This window comes from Panthera onca, chromosome B3 (genome assembly GCF_046562875.1).
Source record: "Panthera onca isolate mPanOnc1 chromosome B3, mPanOnc1 haplotype 2, whole genome shotgun sequence".
In the NCBI taxonomy this organism is placed as follows: Eukaryota; Metazoa; Chordata; class Mammalia; order Carnivora; family Felidae; genus Panthera; species Panthera onca.
In genome coordinates, this window is record NC_138344.1 from 117,587,187 (window position 1) to 117,608,257 (window position 21,071).

The 21,071-nt window shown below is 38.4% G+C and overlaps 1 protein-coding gene across 1 annotated transcript in view; it reads left to right on the plus strand.

The window, feature by feature from the left end:
* RBM25 (RNA binding motif protein 25) overlaps positions 1-21,071 on the plus strand; it is a 61,556-nt gene that overhangs the window by 23,447 nt on the left and 17,038 nt on the right. Inside the window, exons 6-11 of the mRNA XM_078448048.2 lie at positions 4,176-4,336; positions 13,404-13,589; positions 14,964-15,017; positions 15,255-15,338; positions 18,857-19,143; positions 20,733-20,955. Of these exons, the coding sequence (XP_078304174.1) occupies positions 4,176-4,336; positions 13,404-13,589; positions 14,964-15,017; positions 15,255-15,338; positions 18,857-19,143; positions 20,733-20,955 (995 nt within the window). The remainder of the gene's footprint in view (positions 1-4,175; positions 4,337-13,403; positions 13,590-14,963; positions 15,018-15,254; positions 15,339-18,856; positions 19,144-20,732; positions 20,956-21,071) is intronic.

A 21,071-nucleotide genomic window follows, 5' to 3' on the forward strand; every position in this document is an offset into this window, starting at 1 on the left:
CAAGCACTCATCCTATTTTAGTGTGTATCTCTAAAAGATAGGAGTTTTTTTAAAAATTTACTGAAAATACTATCATAAGACCTTCAAAAATTAACTATTTTTCTTAATATTGTAAGTCAGTGTTCAGATGTCACAAATACCAATTTTTAAATATTTTGTTTAATTCAGGATCTATACATAGTCAGCATATTGCAGTTGGCTGGCATATTTTAAGACTTTTTAAAAATATTTTAAGTTCTCGCTCTCTTTTCCTTTGCAGTTATTTGTGGAAGAAACTGTCATTTTCCCAGTAGTGTTTCTTTAGTCTAGATTTGCTGATTGCAGCTCCACGCAAAATAATATGCCAGTGCTTCTCTGTCTTCTGTATTTTATTTTATTTATTTATTAAAAAAATTTTTTCTTAATGTTTATTTTATTTTATTTATTAAAAAAAATTTTTTTTTAACGTTTATTTATTTTTGAGACAGAGAGAGACAGAGCATGAACGGGGGAGGGGCAGAGAGAGAGGGAGACATAGAATCGGAAGCAGGCTCCAGGCTCTGAGCCATCAGCCCAGAGCCCGACGCGGGGCTCAAACTCACGGACCGCGTGATTGTGACCTGAGCTGAAGTCGGACGCCCAACCGACTGAGCCACCCAGGCGCCCCAATGTTTATTTATTTTTGAGACAGAGACAGAGCATGAACGGGGGAGGGTCAGAGAGAGAGGGAGACACAGAATCTGAAGCAGGCTCCAGGCTCCGAGCTGTCAGCACAGAGCCCGATGTGGGGCTCAAACTCACGGACCGTGAGATCATGACCTGAGCCGAAGTTGGATGCTTAACCGACTGAGCCACCCAGGCGCCCCTGTCTTCCGTATTTTATGTAAACTGGTTGGTAGTTGTATCTTGAGACTTCAATTTGAGTTCATATGTGTTATTTTTTTGATGCTTTTATTTATAAGAATTTTCTAAAGGTATTGTTCTTCCATCATCAGACACTGGATTATTATTATTATTTTTTTTTTTTAATTAAAAATTTTTTGTGGTTTGAGATGTAGCTGTTGATTGTCTGTTCCTGGATTGATTTATTCATTGGAGGATTGCAAAATGCACTAGTCTAATTTGAGGACTACTATCATTCATTCATTCATTGAAAAATAAATCTTCTTGTGGTGCCTGGGTTGTTCAGTCAGTTAAGCGTCCCACTTGAGTGTCCGACTTTGGCTCAGGTCATCACCTCACAGCTCATGAGTTCAAGCCCTGTGTCAGGCTCGGTGCTGATAGCTCAGAGCCTGGAGCCTGCCTCAGATTTTGTGTCTTTCTCTGCCCCTTCCTACTTGCCCTGACTCTGTCTCTCTGTCTCTGTCTCTCTCTCTTAGATATAAATAAGCATTAAACAAAATTTTTAATACTTTTTTTCAAGTTTTTATTTATTTTGAGGGAATGAGTGAGAGAGGGGCAGAGAGAGAGGGAGAGAATCCCAAGCTGGTTCCACACTGTCAGTTCAAAGCCTGATGCAGGGTTTGAACTCACCAACCATGAGAACATGCATGACCTGAGCTGAAACCAAGAGTCGGACGCTTAACTGACTGAGCCACCCAGTGACCCCCAAAACATTAAAAAAAAAAAAAAAAAAGAAAGAAAAGAAAAGGAAAATAAATCAGGCACCTGGGTGGCTCAGTCAGTTAAGTGTCTGTCAGCTCAGATTATGATCTCACAGAGCCTGTTTCAGATTCTGTGTCTCCCTCTCTGCCCCCCCTCCACTCACCCTGTCTGTCTTTCTTTCTCTCTCTCTCTCCCCCCCCACCCCGTGTCTCAAAAATGAATAAATGTTAAAAAACATTTTTAAAAAGTCTTTATTAGACTACTGCTGTAAGAATAAACCTCTATCTCCATCTAGTATTTGGTTAGAGGTATAATTGATATAAGGAAAACAGGGTAAATGCTTTGGTTCCTTGATTTTTTTTCAAAACAATGAGTTTGTGTCCTCAACATTCTTTAGCAGTGACTTTTTTATTTTTTTATTTTATTTTATTAAAAAAATTTTTTTAACCTTTATTTTTGAGAGAGAGAGTGAGAGAGCATGAGTTGGGGAGGGGAGACAGAGAGGGAGACATGGAATGTGAAGCAGGCTCCAGGCTCTAAGCTGTCAGCACAGAGGCCGATGCAGGGCTTGAACTCATGGACCATGAGATCATGACCTGAGCCAAAGTCCAACGCTTAACAGACTGAGACACCCAGGCGCCCCAGCAGTGACTTTTTTTTTTTTTTTTATTTTTTTTAATGTTTTATTTATTTTTGAGACAGAGACAGAGCATGAACAGGGGAGGGTCAGAGGAAGGAGACACAGAATCTGAAGCAGGCTCCAGGCTCTGAGCTGTTAGCACAGAGCCCGACGTGGGGCTCGAACCCACGGGCTGTGAGATCATGACCTGAGCCGAAGTCGGACGCTTAACCGACTGAGCCACCCAGGCGCCCCATCAGTGACTTTTTTTTAAAGAACCATTGTGAACTTAAGGATTGAAGCCTATTCGGTTTGTTGTTATACTTAATAAGAATTTATTGTCGTTATTGCTAGTGAAGCTTAAATTGTCTTAAGTCGCCTCTGCAAGTTGGATTTCCAATGGTTTTGTCGCCAGCCTGTTTTTAATAGTTACCTTGTTATTTGGAATCTGGAATCTAAGCTTATCTAGTAGTTTTTCCGTCCTAGACTTAGGGTCAGCCATTTCTTTAAGGAACTCTGGGTTTTTTTTAGTGGTAAATTGCTTTAAAAATCACAAGCTGGCAATTAGGTATATTCATTACAAGACTTGTTTATTAGTCTTTGCTTTTACATTTTTCCAATGCACGTTAATTCACATTCAGGACTAAACGGTTTTTATTTAAGCTTTTCTGTTATATCTGTATTCCCATACTGAGAATCTAGAGTTTCAAGGACATTGGGATGATAGACTGTTAAATAATCACTGGCTTGGTTCATCTCATATTTCATATGCAACAATGTAAGACTAATAACATCCACACTCATCAGCAATATGGTGATAGAAGTTTTCTGTTGACAGGTCTTTTGTCTTTATGATATATCACACTAAAAAATCTAAAGTCAAATTTACTGCTTTAATGGCGCTCAGAAGATGGGTGCCTGGATGGCTCAGTCGGCTAAGTGTCCGACTTTGGCTTAGGTCATGATCTCACGGTTTGTGAGTTTGAACCCTGCATTGGGCTCTGTGCTGACAGTTCAGAGCCTGGAGCCTCCTTCGGATTCTATGTCTCCCTCTGTCTCTGCCCCTCCCATACTCACTCTGTCTCTCTCTCAAAAATAAATAAACGTTAAAAGAAAAAATTTAGGGTCCCCTCGGTGGCTCAGTCGGTAATTGTCCGACTTCAGCTCAGGTCATGATCTCACAGTTCGTGAGTTTGAGCCCCACATCAGCCTCTGTGCTGTCAGCTCAGAGCCTGGAGCCTGCTTCGGATTCTGTGTCTCCCTCTCTCTCTGCTCCTCCCCTGCTCACACTCTGTCTCTCTCTCAAAAATAAATAAACATTTAAAAAAAAAAATTTAAAAAAAAAGAAAAAAAATTTAAAATCACTCAGAATAGTTCCTTTCTGTGTGGTTATTTCCTTAACTGTATACATATTTGGATTCGTTTGTTTTTTTGCTTTAAATTTTTAGATTACTCTTTTAAAATTTATGTTTTAATATCTCTGGCTTAAAGTCATGGTAATAATGCTTAGAGTAGTTACTAAAATGAAACAGACACAAAAATTAGACTCATAACTAGGATAAAAGTTCAGTACTTTTGTAGTGTAACGACTCAGAGTTGAAAAGAGCTTTAACAGGTTCAAGCAGCCTGATGTCATATAATTGTTGCTAACTGTTAGGAAGTCTGGGTGGAATGAATTCAGGAAATAATTAAAAGACTCCATTATGAAATTTTCTGGTTCTGCTAAATATTTTATCAGCACTTCTAATAAGTAACAATTTCCCTGATTAGAATTTTTCTTTCCTGTTTTTCTTTTTTTCTTTCGGTTTGAGGGTGTTAAAAAAAAATCAAAGGTAATTGAAGGAAAGAGAGGAGTGACAATGTGAAAAATCTTGGTATTAAAAACATTTGGTCTCTAATTATTTTAATTTTCCATAAATACTGTGTTTTCATAACTATTGATATTTGATGAATTCTTTACACCCATTTTTAGCCTTTGGCTTCTGTGAGTATAAGGAACCTGAATCTACCCTCCGTGCGCTCAGGTTACTGCATGACCTGCAGATTGGAGAGAAGAAACTACTTGTTAAAGTTGATGCAAAGACAAAGGCACAACTGGATGAATGGAAAGCAAAAAAGAAAGCTTCTAATGGGGTATGTTTTTTATAGTGCTGTCTTTTTAGGCTTACTGTGCTCTTTCAGTGTAAGTACTTCTTATAAGGGAATCTAATATGGGGCTTCACAAGATCATCCTCATCATAATATGTACTTGTGGCTAAAAGCAGGAGGGTATTTTTGCAGTTTATCAAAGTCTTTTATCTACCCATAGGGGATAGATGATGGTTGGTTTGCTTGTTCCAGGTTAGGATAAAGGTAGTGAGGGAGGCTGGACAAGGTTAAGTTGCCAGAAAAAACACTGGTACAGACTGTTCCTAAGAGCTAATTCATTAAGGTAGCTTTGTAAGTAAGTACAACAAAATATAGTTCAGCTTACACAATTTTAATTAGTTGCCCTCTGTTTTAGAAGTACACAGGTTCTGGGGCACCTGTGTGGCTCAGTCAGTTGGGCATCAAAGTCTTGACTTTGGCTCAGGTCATGATCTCACAGTTCATGAGTTGGAGCCCCACGTCAGGCTCTGTGCTGTCAGCACAGATTCCGTCTCCCTCTCTCTGTCCCTCCCCTGCTTGCTCTCTATTTCTCTTTCAGAATAAATAAAAATAAACTAAAAGAAAAAAAGAATCACACAGGTTCTGGGTGCCTGGGTTGCTCAGTTGGTTGAGTGTCTGACTCTTGATTTTGGCTTAGGTCATGATCTCAGAGTCTTGGGATTTAGCCCCGCTTTGGGCTCTCCATGCTGGGCGTGGAGCATGCTTGGGATTTTGTCTCTCCTTCTTCCTCTGTCGTCGCCCATATGAGTGTGTGCTCTCTCTTGCTCTCAAAAACAAAACAAAACAAAACAAAAAAAAACCACAAGCTCTAAAATAAGTGAAAATAAATCTTACTACTTTCCTCAGTTGGGTCCCATATTAAGTGAAGCTAAAGTGAAGGAAATTTTCATGTGTTGTAATGTATTCGTCATTACTCCCTTTCAGCAAAACAAAAAATAGCTAAAACCTGAGTATATTTCCTATTTCCTTTTGGCATCTCAAACTTGAATGGATTTAAAATGGATTTATTGTTACCTTCTTTCTTCTACAAAAGCAAAAATGCGTTTTTGCTCTTATGCTTTCATTGTCATTCAAAATAGAAATAGCTTTCTTGGTATTACTCTTCCCTCCTTTACAAAAACACTGTATATTCTTTGTCAAGCAAACAAAACCTCAGAAAATGTTATTAAGAAAATCGTGGGGGGAGCCTGGGTGGCTGTTGGTTAAGCGTCTGGCATTGGTTCAGGTCATGATATCGCGATTTGTAGATTCAAGCCCTGTATCAGGCTCTGTGCTGAGAGCCTGGATCCTGCTTTGGAGTCTGTGTCTCCCTCTCTCTGCCCCTCCCTTGCTCACGCTCTGTCTCTCAGCAATAAATAAACACTAAGAAAAAATAAATAAAATCTTGGGGCATGTGGGTAGCTCAGTCCGTTAAGCATCGACTTTGGCTCAGGTCATGATCTTGCGGTTCATGAGTTTGAGCCCCACATTAGTCTGTCTTGTCATTGTGGAACCTTGTTTGGATTCTCTGCCCCTCCCCCCACTCATGCATGCTTTTTCTCTCTCTCTCTTAAAAAAAGCGTTAAAAAAAACCTTTATAAAGCAAACTGTTATTTTAAGTACATGCCGTCATTGAAAAAATTTTTTTACAGTTTAATCAGCATTTATTGTGAGTTCTGCCTAGACACATCTATTTACTTTTTACTTTTTAATTTATTTAAGTTCAAGTTAGTTAATATACAGTGTAGTATTGGTTTCAGAAGTAGAACTTGGTGATCCATCACTTTCATATAACACCCAGTGTAAAGCAAACTATTTCAAGAAGAAATTCAGTAGCACCCATAATCCTATCACCATTGGGAGCCCCTGTATATGTTTTTGTTGCATATTCTTCCAGACTTTTTTCTCTGTATGGATGAATATAGTTTTAATTGGAATATGTGAATTTGTTTTTCTTTCATAAATAGAGATTGATTCTCAGTATTCTGTAAATAGACTTTTTTTTACTTCTGCCTTTTCTTGGACTTTTAGTAAATTTCAACTGATTTCTCTGGATTTCATTCCTCTCATCTGATTATTCTAGCACCGCCTATATTTCTAAAACATAAGTATGTCAACTGTGTGCTCGTACATCCTTAATGGTTTTGAATTTCTCATAGTATAAAGCCTGTCTTCTTAGTATGGCATTCAAGGCTCGTTCAGTCTACCTTTCTAGCTGCTCTCATCAATCCTTCTGCTCATGTCAATCATATATCTCCACGAACTTCCTTTGTGCTTTTCTGACATCTCGTGTCCTTGTTGTCCATCCAAGCTCCCTGTTGCAGTTCTATCCAGATCTCATTACATTGCTACTTGATTCATACAGTCTTTGTCAGTCCTATCCTGGATTTCTCTCAGGCAGAATTAATTCCTCTCTTCCCATCTATGTTTCCAGGTTTTTACTGGTGTTAGGACAGTCTGCTTTGTAACATATATTGTTGGTATCTGTCTCTCATCCCCCTTGTGCCGTTTGATTTCCATGTCTGATTACAAACAGGAAGGACCATAAGCTCACAGACTGTGTCTCTTCCTCTTGTACCTCTGCAGAACCTAGGACAGTATGTTGCCCATAGCAAGAATGGGATGCTCATTTATTGAGTGGCAGTTGCAGTTACATTGCTCACCTGGTAATCTTACTGTCTTTACCTAGTTTTGTAAAGAAATAATAAAATGCAGCTTCTCTGGAGTAGAAGCTGTATTTCACAGCAACAGTGTTTCCTGTCACATCAAAAAACCAACTCTCTGGGGAGCCTGGGGGCTCAGTCGGTTAAGCACCTGTCTCTTGATTTTGGCTCAGGTCACGACCTCACAGTTAGAGTTTGAGCCCCACCGTCAGCATGGAGCCTGCTTGGGATTCTTTCCCCCACCCCCTCTGCCACTCCCCCGTGGGCGCCCTGTGTTCTCGCTGTCTCTCTCCCAAAAAAACCCACAACTCTAAAATAAGACTTTTAAAATGTTCCTTGCAGTGATAACTGAATTCTTAGTTAAAATAAAGCATGGATTTAATGTCTTCACAGTTTTTATATAATTCTCTGGGTGTCTTTCTTTTTTTCCCTGTGTTTAATCATTAGCTGGTGAGGTGGTTTAATTTGTAGCATTTGCAGATCGTGTACTCTGTACGTGAAGCAAATCACTTTATTTGTATAAGGAAATGCACAGTTGAGACTTTGATTTAATTTGTAATCACTATTAGTGAGAGGAACCATAATTTAAATCTGTTTGTATCTTTAAGAATAGAATTGTAGCCACCTCCAATAAAAACAGAACAATTATTTCAGGTAAGATGAAATTTAAAACATTCACAGACCTGCCGTCTGGGTGGATTTGGCATAGTGCCCAGAGATACTTGAAGTCACAAGATAGGGCATAGTTTCCTAGAATGGCAACTTACTCAACAGTATTGGTGAAAAGAAAAAGCAATGCTGATCAGATAATTTTTGATCTTCTCAGATATTTTTATCAGATCATTTTTTTCAAATAACTTTTAAGTAAATGTAACTATTATGGAGTAGATTACAGATTTGTCATGATTTTTCAAGATAAAATATGAGAACAAATAGTTGTTCTTCTTTATTGTTGATTGTTGTGGAGAAGTGTAGAAAACTGACCTAAGATGGATGATACAAGAATGAGACATGGAGTGGGTGCCTGGATGGCTCCGTTTTTAAGGATGGCTCAGGTCATGATCTCACTGTTCTGAGTTCGAGTCCCGTATCCAGTGAAGCTTGAGCCCCACTTTGGGCGAGGTCGTGCCCCGCTTGGGGTGAGCATGAGCCCCACTTCGGGTTAGCCCTGCTTCTCTCCCCGTCTCCCTTTTTCTCTCTCTGCCCTCCCTGGGATTCCCTCTCGTCTTTCTCTGCCCTTTACTCACTTGTGCTGTCTCTCAAAAAAGAAAATGAGACATTGAGGAACTCCTATGATAATGTATTCAGGCATTTTCCTGATTCCCAAGCAGAAGACAAAGCACAATTAGTTGTATAGTTCTTATTGGGTAAGAAAGAAAAGAAACACAAGTTTGTCTAGAAAGAGAGAGATTTTTCTTTTTTTTTTTTTTTTTTTATTTATTTTTGGGACAGAGAGAGACTGAGCATGAACGGGGGAGGGGCAGAGAGAGAGGGAGACACAGAATCGGAAACAGGCTCCAGGCTCCAAGCCATCAGCCCAGAGCCTGACGCGGGGCTCGAACTCAACGGACCGCGAGATCGTGACCTGGCTGAAGTCGGACGCTTAACTGACTGCGCCACCCAGGCGCCCCCGAAAGAGAGAGATTTTTCTTGACCCAGAATTTTAGTATATGTGCTGCAGAAGTAAGCACTTTCACCCAGAATTTCAAGAGGAATTATGTGTCTTGTCTAACAGCTTGATTGAAAGTTTTCATATAGATTTTGCAGAATTTGTAGAAACAATCTTTGGCCATTAGTAAAAGTATTCCTTTTGGGGTAGCCATACTGGTGTAGTTCATGCCCTGTTGCTTTCTGGCTGTTCAGGAGTAACAATTAGGAGTAGAGAGATCTGCTTGATCGTCACAAGTAGTGGTTAACCACACATTCAAGAATGACTTCTGGAGGTGCCTGGGTGGCTCATTTGGTTAAGTGTCTGACATTAACTTAGGTCATGATCTCATGGTTCGTGGGTTCAAGCTGTGCTTTGGGCTCTGTGCTGACATTTCGGAGCCTGATTGGGATTCTCTCTCTACCCCTTTCTCTCTTGCCCTCCCCCACTTGCTCTCTCCCTCTCAAAATAAACTAAAAAAAAAAAAAAAACTTCCGACCAGTGTTGGAAGTACAGATAATCTCTGGACAGAGCCTCTTGGCATTGCATTTTAATTGAGGATGCATGCTGCAGATAGGGACATCTTTAATTTTTACATCTTTGCTGGAGATTAGTCTGGTTGAATCTACATTTTCTCAAAAGAAAGTGCTCTGCTTTTACTTAAGTTCCCAAAGAAGTTCTTGTTTTGGACCCTAGAGTCAAAACCAAGTCAGTGCCAAAGAGTGAGCCTGGAAGAGGTGTTTTTCAGCTTTACTACCAGTAGCTTTACTATTGAAGCTTTTAATTCCTCTGAAAAGAGCTAAATAGGTGGGCCACATAAACCTCTCAGATATTCAGTTGGTTTCTGTGGTCCTCTTGTACTGCTAACCCCCTCATCTTTTGGCGCTCAGTGTTACTGAACGTGCTTTCTGTTTCTGAAGTGAAGAAAAAACTGGAAATCAGAAAATTGTGTGTGGTTGAAGACCCTGAAGTAGACCTTAAGTTGAAACCAAAAAGAACTTTTCCTTCCATGATATGTCTGGTTATTTTTGGTTTTCTTACATTAACAATTGGTGAAGAGATTTGGGCTAATAAGCTTTCCTTCTAAAAATACACATTTTTAAAAAAATTTTTAACTTTAGGGGCGCCTGGGTGGCTCAGTCGGTTGAGCGTCCCGGTTTCGGCTCAGCTCATGATCTCACAGTTGTGAGTTTGAGCCCCACGTCGGGCTCTGTGCTGACAGCTTGGAGCCTGAGCCTGCTTCGAGTTCTGTATCTCCCTCTCTCTCTGCCCCTCCCCCGCTCATGCTCTGTGTCTGTCTCTGTCAAAAATAAATAAATATTAACAAAATTTTTTTTAAAAATTTTAACTTTATTTGAGGTAGAATGAGTGAGTGAGCATGCGAGCAAGTGGGGGAAGGGGCAGAGAAGGAGGGAGATAAGAGAATCCCGAGTAGGCTCTGCACCATCAGCATGGAGCCTGATGTGGGGTTCGAACCCATGAACTGTGAGATCGTGACCTGATCTGAAACCAAGAGACAGGTACTTAACTGACTGAACCACCCAGGTGCCCCTAAAAATGTACATTTTCTCTGTAGATCAGAGGACGGTAGTCATTCATAAGGTGTGAATTCATTTCAAATGCTTTACTCCTAACTTAGGTAAGACCAGCTATACTAATATTTAAATTTGATTTGGGATGGTGGTGGGAGGGACCTCAGGGGCTTCTGAGTATTTTTAAATGACCAGGCCTTCAGATTTATAACCCTACTTCTAGTCTTATGCTTAGGAAAGGATGGAGATGTAGAGGGTTCGTGGAAAGGAGTTTAGAATGTAGGGGAAATGCTAAAGACAGACTTGATGGTCTCTCAGAAAGTGTGTTTTCTTTCTCTCTCTTTTTTTTTTAAGTTTATTTTGAGAGAGAGAGAGAAATAGGGCAGGGTGCACGCATGTGGGAGAGGGGCAGAGGGAGAGGGGCTCAAATCTGTACTGTCAGTGTGGAGCCTGATGTAGGGCTCAAACCCAAGAACTGTGAGATCATGACCTGAGCCGAAGTCAGAACTTAACCGACTGAGCCACCCAGGCACCCCAAAGGTATTTTCATAATACAGAATTTAGGTCTCAGCAGTTGAGGATTTGGGTTGAAATGGTTCATGTGTGTCTCCGGACCTACAGTTTCAGTGGCAACTTACTGGCAGGTTAATTATTTAATTTAAAACCTGTGGAGAGGGCACCTGGTGGCTCTGTGCTGACAGTGTAGAGCCTACTTGGGATTCTCTCTCTATGCCCCTCCCCCGCTCATGCTGTCTCTCTCAAAATAAATAAACTTAAAGAAATTATTAAAAAAACAAAAAAGACCTGTGAAGAAGCAGAGCATTACTGAAGGGATTTTAGTGAATGCTGCACAGAGAACTTATTGCCATATATTATCGATTTAAAGTAAAAACACATCACCACAGTTATAGATTACAGTGTTTTTGGTAAATAAATTTTAAGTTTAATTACTGTTCTTGCGTAAAGCTTCTTTATCCAAGATAACCAAGTAAAAAGTTGGCGCAAGATTGGGTCAAGAGGCAGGTTTGGGAAAGTGAGGAACTTCGAGTGGTTAGTTTTATACCACACTTTATAACTTAACTTGAAGTTACCTGTATCGTAACTTCTTATCCTATTTACTAAATACTTAAGGGCAAGGTCATTTCTTTTTCCCATATTGAATTTTTTGCCACCTAGCATAGTACCTACCTTGCAGATAGTAATCTCTTAATTTGTTGAGCCAGGGGGCACTTGGCTGGTTCAGTCGGTAGAGCATGCAACTCTTGACCTCGGGGTTTGAATTCGAGCCCCGTTTTGCATGTAGAGATTACTTAAAAAAATTTTTTCCTAATGAAAAAAAAATTTGTTGAGAAAATTAATTTAAGAAATAAATGCCTGTTGGGTGCCTGGGTGACTTGGTCAGTAAGTGTCCTGACTCTTGATCTCAGCTCAGGTCTTCTTGATCTCAGGGTTGTGAGCTGTTAAAAAAAAAAAAAAAAATTGCCTGTTGAAGAAGTATCCATTGAAGGTTGCTTTCAGAATTATGAAATCTGACATCACTAAGTTATATTAAGGAGCCACAAGACGTGAAACTTACCTTGAATAGTTGTATGCATTGTGACCAAGAGCCAGCATTTATGCAGAAGAGCATTGTTCTTATTTGAATCTGAAAACACATAACAACATGTTTACCAAGTAAATAGATAATTACTTTGAGGCATGTGTGTGTACAGTTTTAAATTACAAAAGTTTTTGTATACATCTTTATGTTTTTGCTTGTCATACTTTTCTATTTTTCCTAGTTTTAAGAAAAGACTGAGAGTACCTGGAAATTACCCAAAATTTTGAGGTCATTCTCTAAATTTTGTAGTTTGGGAACACCTGGCTTGTTCAGTTGGAAGAGCAAGTGATTTTTGATCTCGAGGTCGTGAGTTCGAGCCCCATGTTGGGTGTAGAGATTACTAAAAAACAAACAAACAAACAAAAAAACTTAAATATATATGGTTAAATTTTGTAGTTTGAATTGAATTAATTCCTTTACCAGGTACCTTTTAAAATAGAACTAAGATAAAAACAAAAAGAATTATAGTACGTTAGAAGTCAGTAATTTTTTTTTTTTTTTCACATCAACACAATTAGTCTAGTTTTCTTTTAAAATATAATAAAGTCCTAGGGACACGTGGGTGGCTCAGTTGGTTAAGTGTCCGACTTTGGCTCAGGTCATGATCTCACAGTTCGTGGGTTCAAGCCCTCATGTCAGGCTCTGTGCTAACAGCCCAGAGCCTGGAGCCTTCTTCAGATTCTGTGTCCGCCACCCCCCCAACCCCCCTCCCCCCCAACCCCTTCCTGCCCCTTCCCCGCTTGTGCACACTCTCTCATAAATAAATAAATATTAAAAAGTAATAAATCCTGCAAATAGTTACTTGCGAGAAGCATTACAACATGAATTTTGTGTTTTTATTTTTTGTAATACTACATGTGCAAGTCATGGGAGAAAGACTTATGTAGTATTTAGAGTTGGTTCCTTCTTAGAGTATAAGTACCTGGTTTTTTTTTAAGTGGTATTTCCACATTATAGAAAGCAGAAGGGGAAAAGAGATGCAGTTGTTTCAGCCCCTGGCCTATCTGATGCTTGCGTTTTGTCTTTTTTTTTTTTTTTTATGCTTGCATTTTGTTGTATATAGCTACCTAGTGTTTTTCATTTGTTTAACCTACACATGCTTTTGTTTATTTTATTTCTATTTTTTTTTGCTTTTGTTTATTTTAAATGGTGTCTGTAATGGTGGCTGTCATAGTGTGTGTACAAGTGTATTTTGTTTTTTTCACATAATTAAATTTTCAAGTCTGAATTGGTTAATGTAGTAAATATCGTTAGTTTGTGGAAGTATTTGAGCAAGACAGTCTGAAAACCTGAAAGCTTTGCAGATGTATTTGTGTACTATGTTAGTCCTGTGGTTTAATCTTCCCGCAACTGGTTGGGGGTCAGAATATTAGCTATTAAAGGAAGAAAGCAAAAGAAAATGATAAAGTATCAGTATCTGAGAAAAATCAGTAAGTCAAATGAAGTTTAGTTTTGTGAAGTTAAGAACAAAACCAAATCTGCATTTACTCGGACTACAGAGATGCTGTTTTGGAGAAAAACATGTTTGTTTTGTGTACTACCTTGTTTTAGAATGATTTTAATTTTCTTGTTTTTTTTTTATTTTTTTCTGCCTTCCTGCCCCTGAATTTGCCTTTTTTTTTTTTTAAAGAATGCAAGGCCAGAAACTGTCACTAATGATGATGAAGAAGCCTTAGATGAAGAGACAAAGAGAAGAGATCAGATGATCAAAGGGGCCATTGAAGTTTTAATTCGAGAATACTCCAGTGAGCTCAATGCCCCCTCACAAGAATCTGACTCTCACCCTAGGAAGAAGAAGAAGGAAAAGAAGGAGGACGTATGTGTTATTTGATTTCTGACAACAGAGTCATTTCTACGGTTTACTTTTTATGGTGTCACTCTTGTGCTTTCATTTCATTTTCACTTTCAAGGGGAAAATAAAATGACTAGCATTTATAACAATATACAGTTAAGCCTAATTTGACCATGTTTAATCAAGTAACTCATGATTTTTTTTTACCAAAATGTTTGTTTTGTGTGTTTGAAATGCACTGGCATGGATGCTTGTATTTATCTGTGGATTCAAATTTCATAAAGAAAAAACCTTAACTCATGAAGTAGAAGCTGGTACTAAGGGACAAAGGAAGTTTTTTTGTTTTTGTTTTTTCGGCCGTGAAGGGGCTGGCTTTGCTTTGTCTTACTCCCTGATAATTGTTCTATCCCTGCTCTAAGCAGGATACCAGATGTCCTTCACTGAGGATTTTCACCCATTCTTTGATTCTTAGCCACGTTTTCTTATAAACTACTGCTTATTTCCCTCTGTGGACAGTAACACCATTGAACTTCTAACTGGAGGACTGTGAAAGAGTAGTACAAGATGAAACACTCCTCCCCAGGGTATTCTAATTTACCACTCTTTGCCTGCCTAAGCTAATTAAATAGTAAGGAGTCCAGGTTGAAAGAAAATGTTTGTTTTTTTTTTAATATTCATTGCTTTGGATAAATTTAGAGAATTATGGGGAGTATTTTTTTGAAATATTGGAAGTATCTTACATGCACAGGTTATATGTGCCATGAAAGAGTACTGTGAAACATACACTCTAGTTTTTAAAATGAAGGGGTAGTTACAGTCATTTTATTTTGAATTTCAGTGCCTTATTTTATTTTGAATTTCGTTTTCAATTAGCTTTCTGGACAAATACATTTTTATTACTTGGCTTGTTTTTCCTTATGTGACCTTAAAAACCTGTCTAGTGAAATGCCAGTTGTTGGGAATGGGAATTGATAGTCATAGGGTAGTTGATGTTTTAGAGTTTGTTCTTCCTCTTCCAGCATTAATGGGAAGGGAAAAAATTACTAGACATATTTGTTTGTTATGGGTTGGGAGGAAAGAATCAAATCCTGCTGTATGGTAGGAATTATGGGTGAATACTGTTGGTATGATTTTTTCCTGGGTTTGGAGGAAAAAATCCTGCTAGTGAGACTTTGCTTATTCCATTGCCTGGGGGAATTGAAAGGTGAGGAGGTGGTAGGTGACAGGAGGGATTAAAGAGAGTGAGTGAAATCTTTTTTATTAAGTAATTTGAAATCAAGAAAATGTCACAGAAATCTTGCATTGCTTGTAGTATAAACATACAGAGCATTGTTGTGCAGTGTAATGTTAACTCATTGCTTTTTTTTTTTTTTTTAATCTTTGTGGATTTTTCCGCAGATTTTCCGTAGATTTCCAGTGGCCCCACTGATCCCTTATCCACTCATCACTAAGGTTCGTTTACATTGACAATGACTGTTTACTGCTAATGGCCAGATTTGTGATTCTTATTCATCTGACATCTCATTATTTAACTTAGATCACTAGATTTCTTACTATATAAGTTCTGTTTGTTTAGTTACTATCTGTTTGTAAGGTGTACAGAATATCTAACTTCTAGTTTTAATATATTTGTATTGATGTAGATTGATCTATAATGCGTTCTCTCCTATTCCCCCCTATCTTTTTTAGGAGGATATAAATGCTATAGAAATGGAAGAAGACAAAAGAGATCTGATATCCCGAGAGATCAGCAAATTCAGAGACACACACAAGGTAGTATTCTTGTTTTTTCACTTGATACCAATCTAGACTTTTTACAGAATCCAAAGCAAACAGACAAAAAAAAAAAAAAAAAACAACATTACATTAGAATATAATTTTAAATGCTTTTTATAGGTTAATTAATATCTAGATAGAGACAAAGAAACAGAAGACCATACCATTTTAAAGTGGTCCTTGACATATTGTGCTTAGTTGTTGCAGTTACTGACTACTCTACAGTCACCTCACTTGAGTATGAATAAAAGCTAATTTTACTTTTAGATTTTAACATAAACATCAAGATCAGATTTAAACTAGATTCAGTGGGGCAGCAGGATAACCTACACTGTAGTGTATTGCTGGGGGCATTTATTTAACTTAATCGTAGGAAAACCTTTGCTTTAGGGCCGAGATTGAAATTTAAGATTTATATTTGTGTAGATTTAAGTTGAGAGGGGGAGATTTTAAAAAGTAGGTCAGTGGTTACCAGACTTACCAAATTTTAGATGCATGGAAGAACTGTAAATTCCCATAAAGCTAATCTATTCATTGACCCCCACCATTATGATAGAGATCATATGGTGACTAATGCAAGATGAAACTCTCAGCTTGGAAAGTAACAAGGAATAGGATGTAAGTATGAGCTTCTGTTTTTTATTATATTTATGGATGCCCCCTCAGAAAAATATGCAAAGGGGTAACTGGCTTGGAAATGGGTATTTGTGCATAGTAAATCCCACTCACGAGTTTTGCCTATTGAAAGCTTCTCTCAATGACAGTGCATCTGTGAGTGTTCGCTGGTGTTGAAGGTGATGCTTATGGACGGTAAAATGCAAATATCGCATGAAATGTATTTTCATGTTAGAGATAATAAGATGTTACTGGTTATTACTCAAAATACTGAGTGATCTTTAACTCAGTGAAGTGTTAAGTGTTCATTTTTTCTTTCATACGATCTTCTTTTTTCTTACTGCTTTCCAAATCCCAAGTTGACAATTAATGCTATTGAATCAGTGCTGCTGAACACTTATTATCCAGATGCCCAGCCCTAGCTCACATACACAGTGCTTCTCCGGGAACTAAGTATCTAAAAGCACAAATAAAGTTTTCCCAAATTAATTTTGAGTTTAAATGGTAGTCTGTGGGAAGTCATTAGTTGGGATACTTTTGGGATACTGTGGGATACTTTCGGTTAGATTCAATACGCAAATTCAGGGCCTGAGTAAGCTTGAAAATGGTATACAGTTGTGTGTGTGGTTTACCCCCTTGTTGTTATTTGTTAAACCCTGTCATGTCATTGGTAAAGTATGATGAAATTGTGTTTTTAACAAATTAATTCAAAAGATACTTGCTTCAGAGTTTGAGAAGCTGTCAGGCATTTGACTGCCTTAGACTTATTTCACTGTTGTTGGGGGGGGTGGGGTGGGGATGTTTTGAATTTCCAAAATGTATTTTAAAAAAAGATCAAAATAAAAACAAAATATAGTTCTTTTTGTTGGGTGGTATGGTTAAAGGGGACATTTGAAACTCCAGTAACAAAAAATGAGCTCAGTGAACCTTTGCATGTTTTGGTATGAGTTTATTAAATAACCACAGACTGTCAGGGTATCAGCGTGGCAGGGGGCGTCCATTTACAGCACGGACGAGTCTGAAGAGAGACTAAGGTAAGATTTATGATTTTTTTTTCCTGTCCTTTCCTCTTCATTATTTCATTACTTTCTTACATCCTTTTAGACTCACTTCCATATTCTCTTTCTCTAGTGTTTGTCTTAAAATATATATGTGTGTGTGTGTGTGTCTACCTACTGCATATAGATTGTTTTAGAAGTGCATTTAGTATGGTCCAGATTCACTCACTTGTTCATTTACTTAGAACAAAACTTTTGAAATGAGTTCTGAAACAAATTATTATTTACATTAAGTGGAACTATACATCTAAAAAAGAAGTAGTGCAGTGAATAAGCAAAAGTAAAAACATTAACTCCTACAAAAGAGATTATTATTGGAACAGCTAAAATAGATCTGTAAGTATCTATTATCTCAGAAATAAACATTTCTTTATAAGTGTATGACACTGAGGTAAGTTTTGTGTAGTCTAGCCTCATTTTACAATACAAATTTTTATAGTCCATTAGAACTGTTTCAGACATTCTAATTTGCCCCTTTAAATAGTTTTCAGTTTCTGTCCTCTTTCTACCATTTCTTTTCTCTTCTCTTTGTAACTTCAGTGTATTCAGTCTTGGCTTTGCCTACATTCTCCTTTGATATAGACTGGCACAGCAGCTGAATATATTGATTTCTCATGCATTAGCTTCTCTTTCATAATCCTCTGTCAGTTCTCTGAACCATGAGCGAGAGAAAAAGAGTATGACAGGTAAGATTGCTTTTTAAAGTTGTTTTAAATGCTTTACATGACTGAGAAAAGACAAAAAAAAAATGCACATTTTATTGTTGCAGTTTAAATTTCTTTTCGGTGACACTAAACATGGAACCAAAGGGATAAATGTATTCTGTTTTTGTTTTGTTTTTCCTGTTTGGGTTTTTCTTTTTTTTCTTTTTTTCGGAGTTTGTGTAGAAACCGTGTGGTACACTGGTAATCTTGTCAGGGTACAAACTTGGTCTGACTCTGTTATTTGGTTTATTTGTGAACCATGTACTTGCTCTTCCTCCCAGAAACATAGCTTGTAGGCAAGGTTAATCCAGTGTTGGCGATCCATGTCCTAGCACAGCATCTGTAAGTTCATATGCAATCGTTCCTTCCAAGGATGGATTTATCACTGTTGATATATTTTTATTGTCTTATAGGCATAATGGGCATAAATATGTTGCTTTTAAAATTAAGTGAAATGAGAATATTACAATTATGTACATTTTTGCTTGAAGTGAGTGTATTTTCAAACTTTTCGTATTTGGTGGGCTATCCATCTTGTAATGGTGGGAGTAAATGTTTCCATTGAGATACTAGGGCAAATCTTGGCTGAATTCAGCTTATCTTTGGGAGGGTGGGCAAACCAGAGGGTAGAAGATTATTTGTATTACAGTGACCTGACTCTCCTCCCCCACCTCCCCTTTAAAACCTTCAAGTAGTAACCTTTTACGTAATGGGAAGTCTGGGGGTTATATTTAGTATCAGTAGTAAATCAGTAGTTGCACTGGTTTACAGAAATTCATAATGAGAGGAATTACATTTTAGCTAAGTGATTGTATTTCTAGATATTATTTTTAATCACCACATTCCTCATGGTCATTTTAGTTGTTACGTAATCATTGAGTGGCCAGCCACACTTGACGCAATCTCCCAGCATCCAAGATTGGAGATTCCTGGTCTGTGTAGAGTATCTGGGTTTGCACGCAATCTATATAGTCTTGTGATTGCTTCAGTTTAATTTGCCAAGTAAAACCACAAGTACTTAATATTAAAGTACCAGTGGTTTGGTTATTGTTGTTCCCCATATTGGGCATTGCGCCGGGAAATATCTGAATACTGGAGCTACAGAGTTAACTCTAAAAGTACTTTTATTGGTTTCTAGAAACTGGAAGAAGAGAAAGGCAAAAAGGAAAAAGAAAGACAGGAAATTGAGAAAGAACGGAGAGAAAGAGAGAGGGAGCGTGAAAGGGAACGAGAAAGGCGAGAACGGGAACGAGAAAGGGAAAGAGAACGTGAACGAGAAAAGGAGAAGGAACGGGAGCGGGAACGAGAACGGGATAGGGATCGTGACCGCACTAAAGAGAGAGATCGGGACCGAGACCGCGAGAGAGACCGGGACCGCGATCGGGAAAGGAGCTCGGATCGGAATAAGGACAGGAGTCGATCAAGGTAAGGCTTGGTGGAAGTTACCGTTTGCTGATTGCTTCAGTAGAACTGTACGTTGTTACTCTCCACACTGTTTATGTTTCTGTGAGGAGAGAATTTTCTTAGCCACAGAGCATGCCTGGCTTACTGTCTCACGCACGTAAGCATTGGTTCAAGTAACGGTTTTCAACTTCAGAGTTAATTACTGTCTGAAGCCAGGATTTACACGGACCCAGAATGCAGCCACTCTCCACCCGGTGTTCTGGGAAGACATGAGTCCCTGTTGTCTCCCTGGGTCGGTGGGCATCTTTTCTATTTACCATTTCATTGAGGTCCCATGTCCTGGGAAATCAGCTCTAGGACCACTGCTTTTAGCCACTCATGTCTGTATGTGGTCCTGTAGCCTGCTGTATGGCCACAACTCCCCCGCCCGGCCCAGCTCTCAATTTACTCTCTATTTAGGACTTCTCTAGTTAATTTCACCTTGTTTTATTATTTTTCTCCTTAATTTTGTTGAATTTGATGAATCATCTTAAATTATTTAGGAATGAGGTAAAGAAAAAATGAACAAAGGAAGGAAGTGGGGAAGGATGAAAAACTCACCTTTTTTCCCCAAGCTGGTTTTCAGATAATACATTTCTGTGTTGTAGGTTTTCACCTGATTGTAACCAAAAGGAGGTCCACTTTTAGTCCACCAGTTGCTGAAACTAGAAATCCAGTGTCCTTAATCTTTAGTGGGCATTAAAATCTTTTAACTTCCTCTGCTGGAATAATCATTATCCTCTTGAGTAACCGTTATTGAGAATTTGACATATATACAATAGCATACTTTTACTACAGATATGAATACATAAACTATTGTTTTATGTACTATGTACATACATCTATTTGTATTTAATGAGATCCATGGCATCATACTACATATATTCTGCAATTTTTTTTTTATCACTTTGACATAAATATTGGAGGACACTTCATTGCTGGTAGATACAGTTATAATTTATCCATGCAACATGCCAAAATGCTCTTCTCTCCACATCTTTGCCAACATTTATGTTCTTTGATCACTAGTGGGGTAGACTATCTTTTAACTTGTTTGTCCTTGGTATTTCTTTTTTTTTTTTTTTTTTTAATTTTTTTTCACATTTATTTATTTTTGAGACAGAGAGAGACAGAGCATGAACGGGGGAGGGTCAGAGAGAGGGAGACACAGAATCCGAAACAGGCTCCAGGCTCCGAGCTGTCAGCACAGAGCCCGACGCGGGGCTCGAACTCACAAACTGTGAGATCGTGACCTGAGCCGAAGTTGGATGCTTAACCAACTGAGCCACCCAGGCGCCCCTGTCCTTGGTATTTCTTATATCTGGGTTTGTCTGTTTTCTGAAATACTGATAAGCATTAACGCTGAATTTAGAATGCAGTTTAGAATTAGGGACTAGAATTATATTGTGTCTTTCTGGTGAATGTAGAGGAGTTTACAATTCTGCAGAAATCAAATGCTAAATTCTGGCCTGTGATTTTGTGTATTTTGTAATATATGTTGTCCTCCTTTCCCTCGGTTTTAAAGGAAAACAGAGGGATTGACAGACTTTGTAAATCTTTTGTTTATATAGAGAAAAGAGCAGAGATCGTGAAAGGGAACGGGAGCGGGAAAGAGAGAGAGAGAGAGAACGGGAACGAGAAAGAGAACGAGAGCGCGAGAGAGAGCGAGAAAGGGAACGGGAACGAGAGAGAGAGAAAGACAAGAAGCGGGACCGAGAAGAGGATGAAGAGGATGCTTATGAACGAAGAAAACTTGAAAGAAAACTCCGCGAGAAAGAAGCTGCTTACCAAGAGGTAAATTGAGAAAATGCTTTAAATTTTTTTTAATTAGTTAAAAAAAATTTTAACGTTTATTTATTTTTGAGAGAGTGTGCGCGTGCGCAAGCGCGAACAGGAGAGGGACAGAGAGA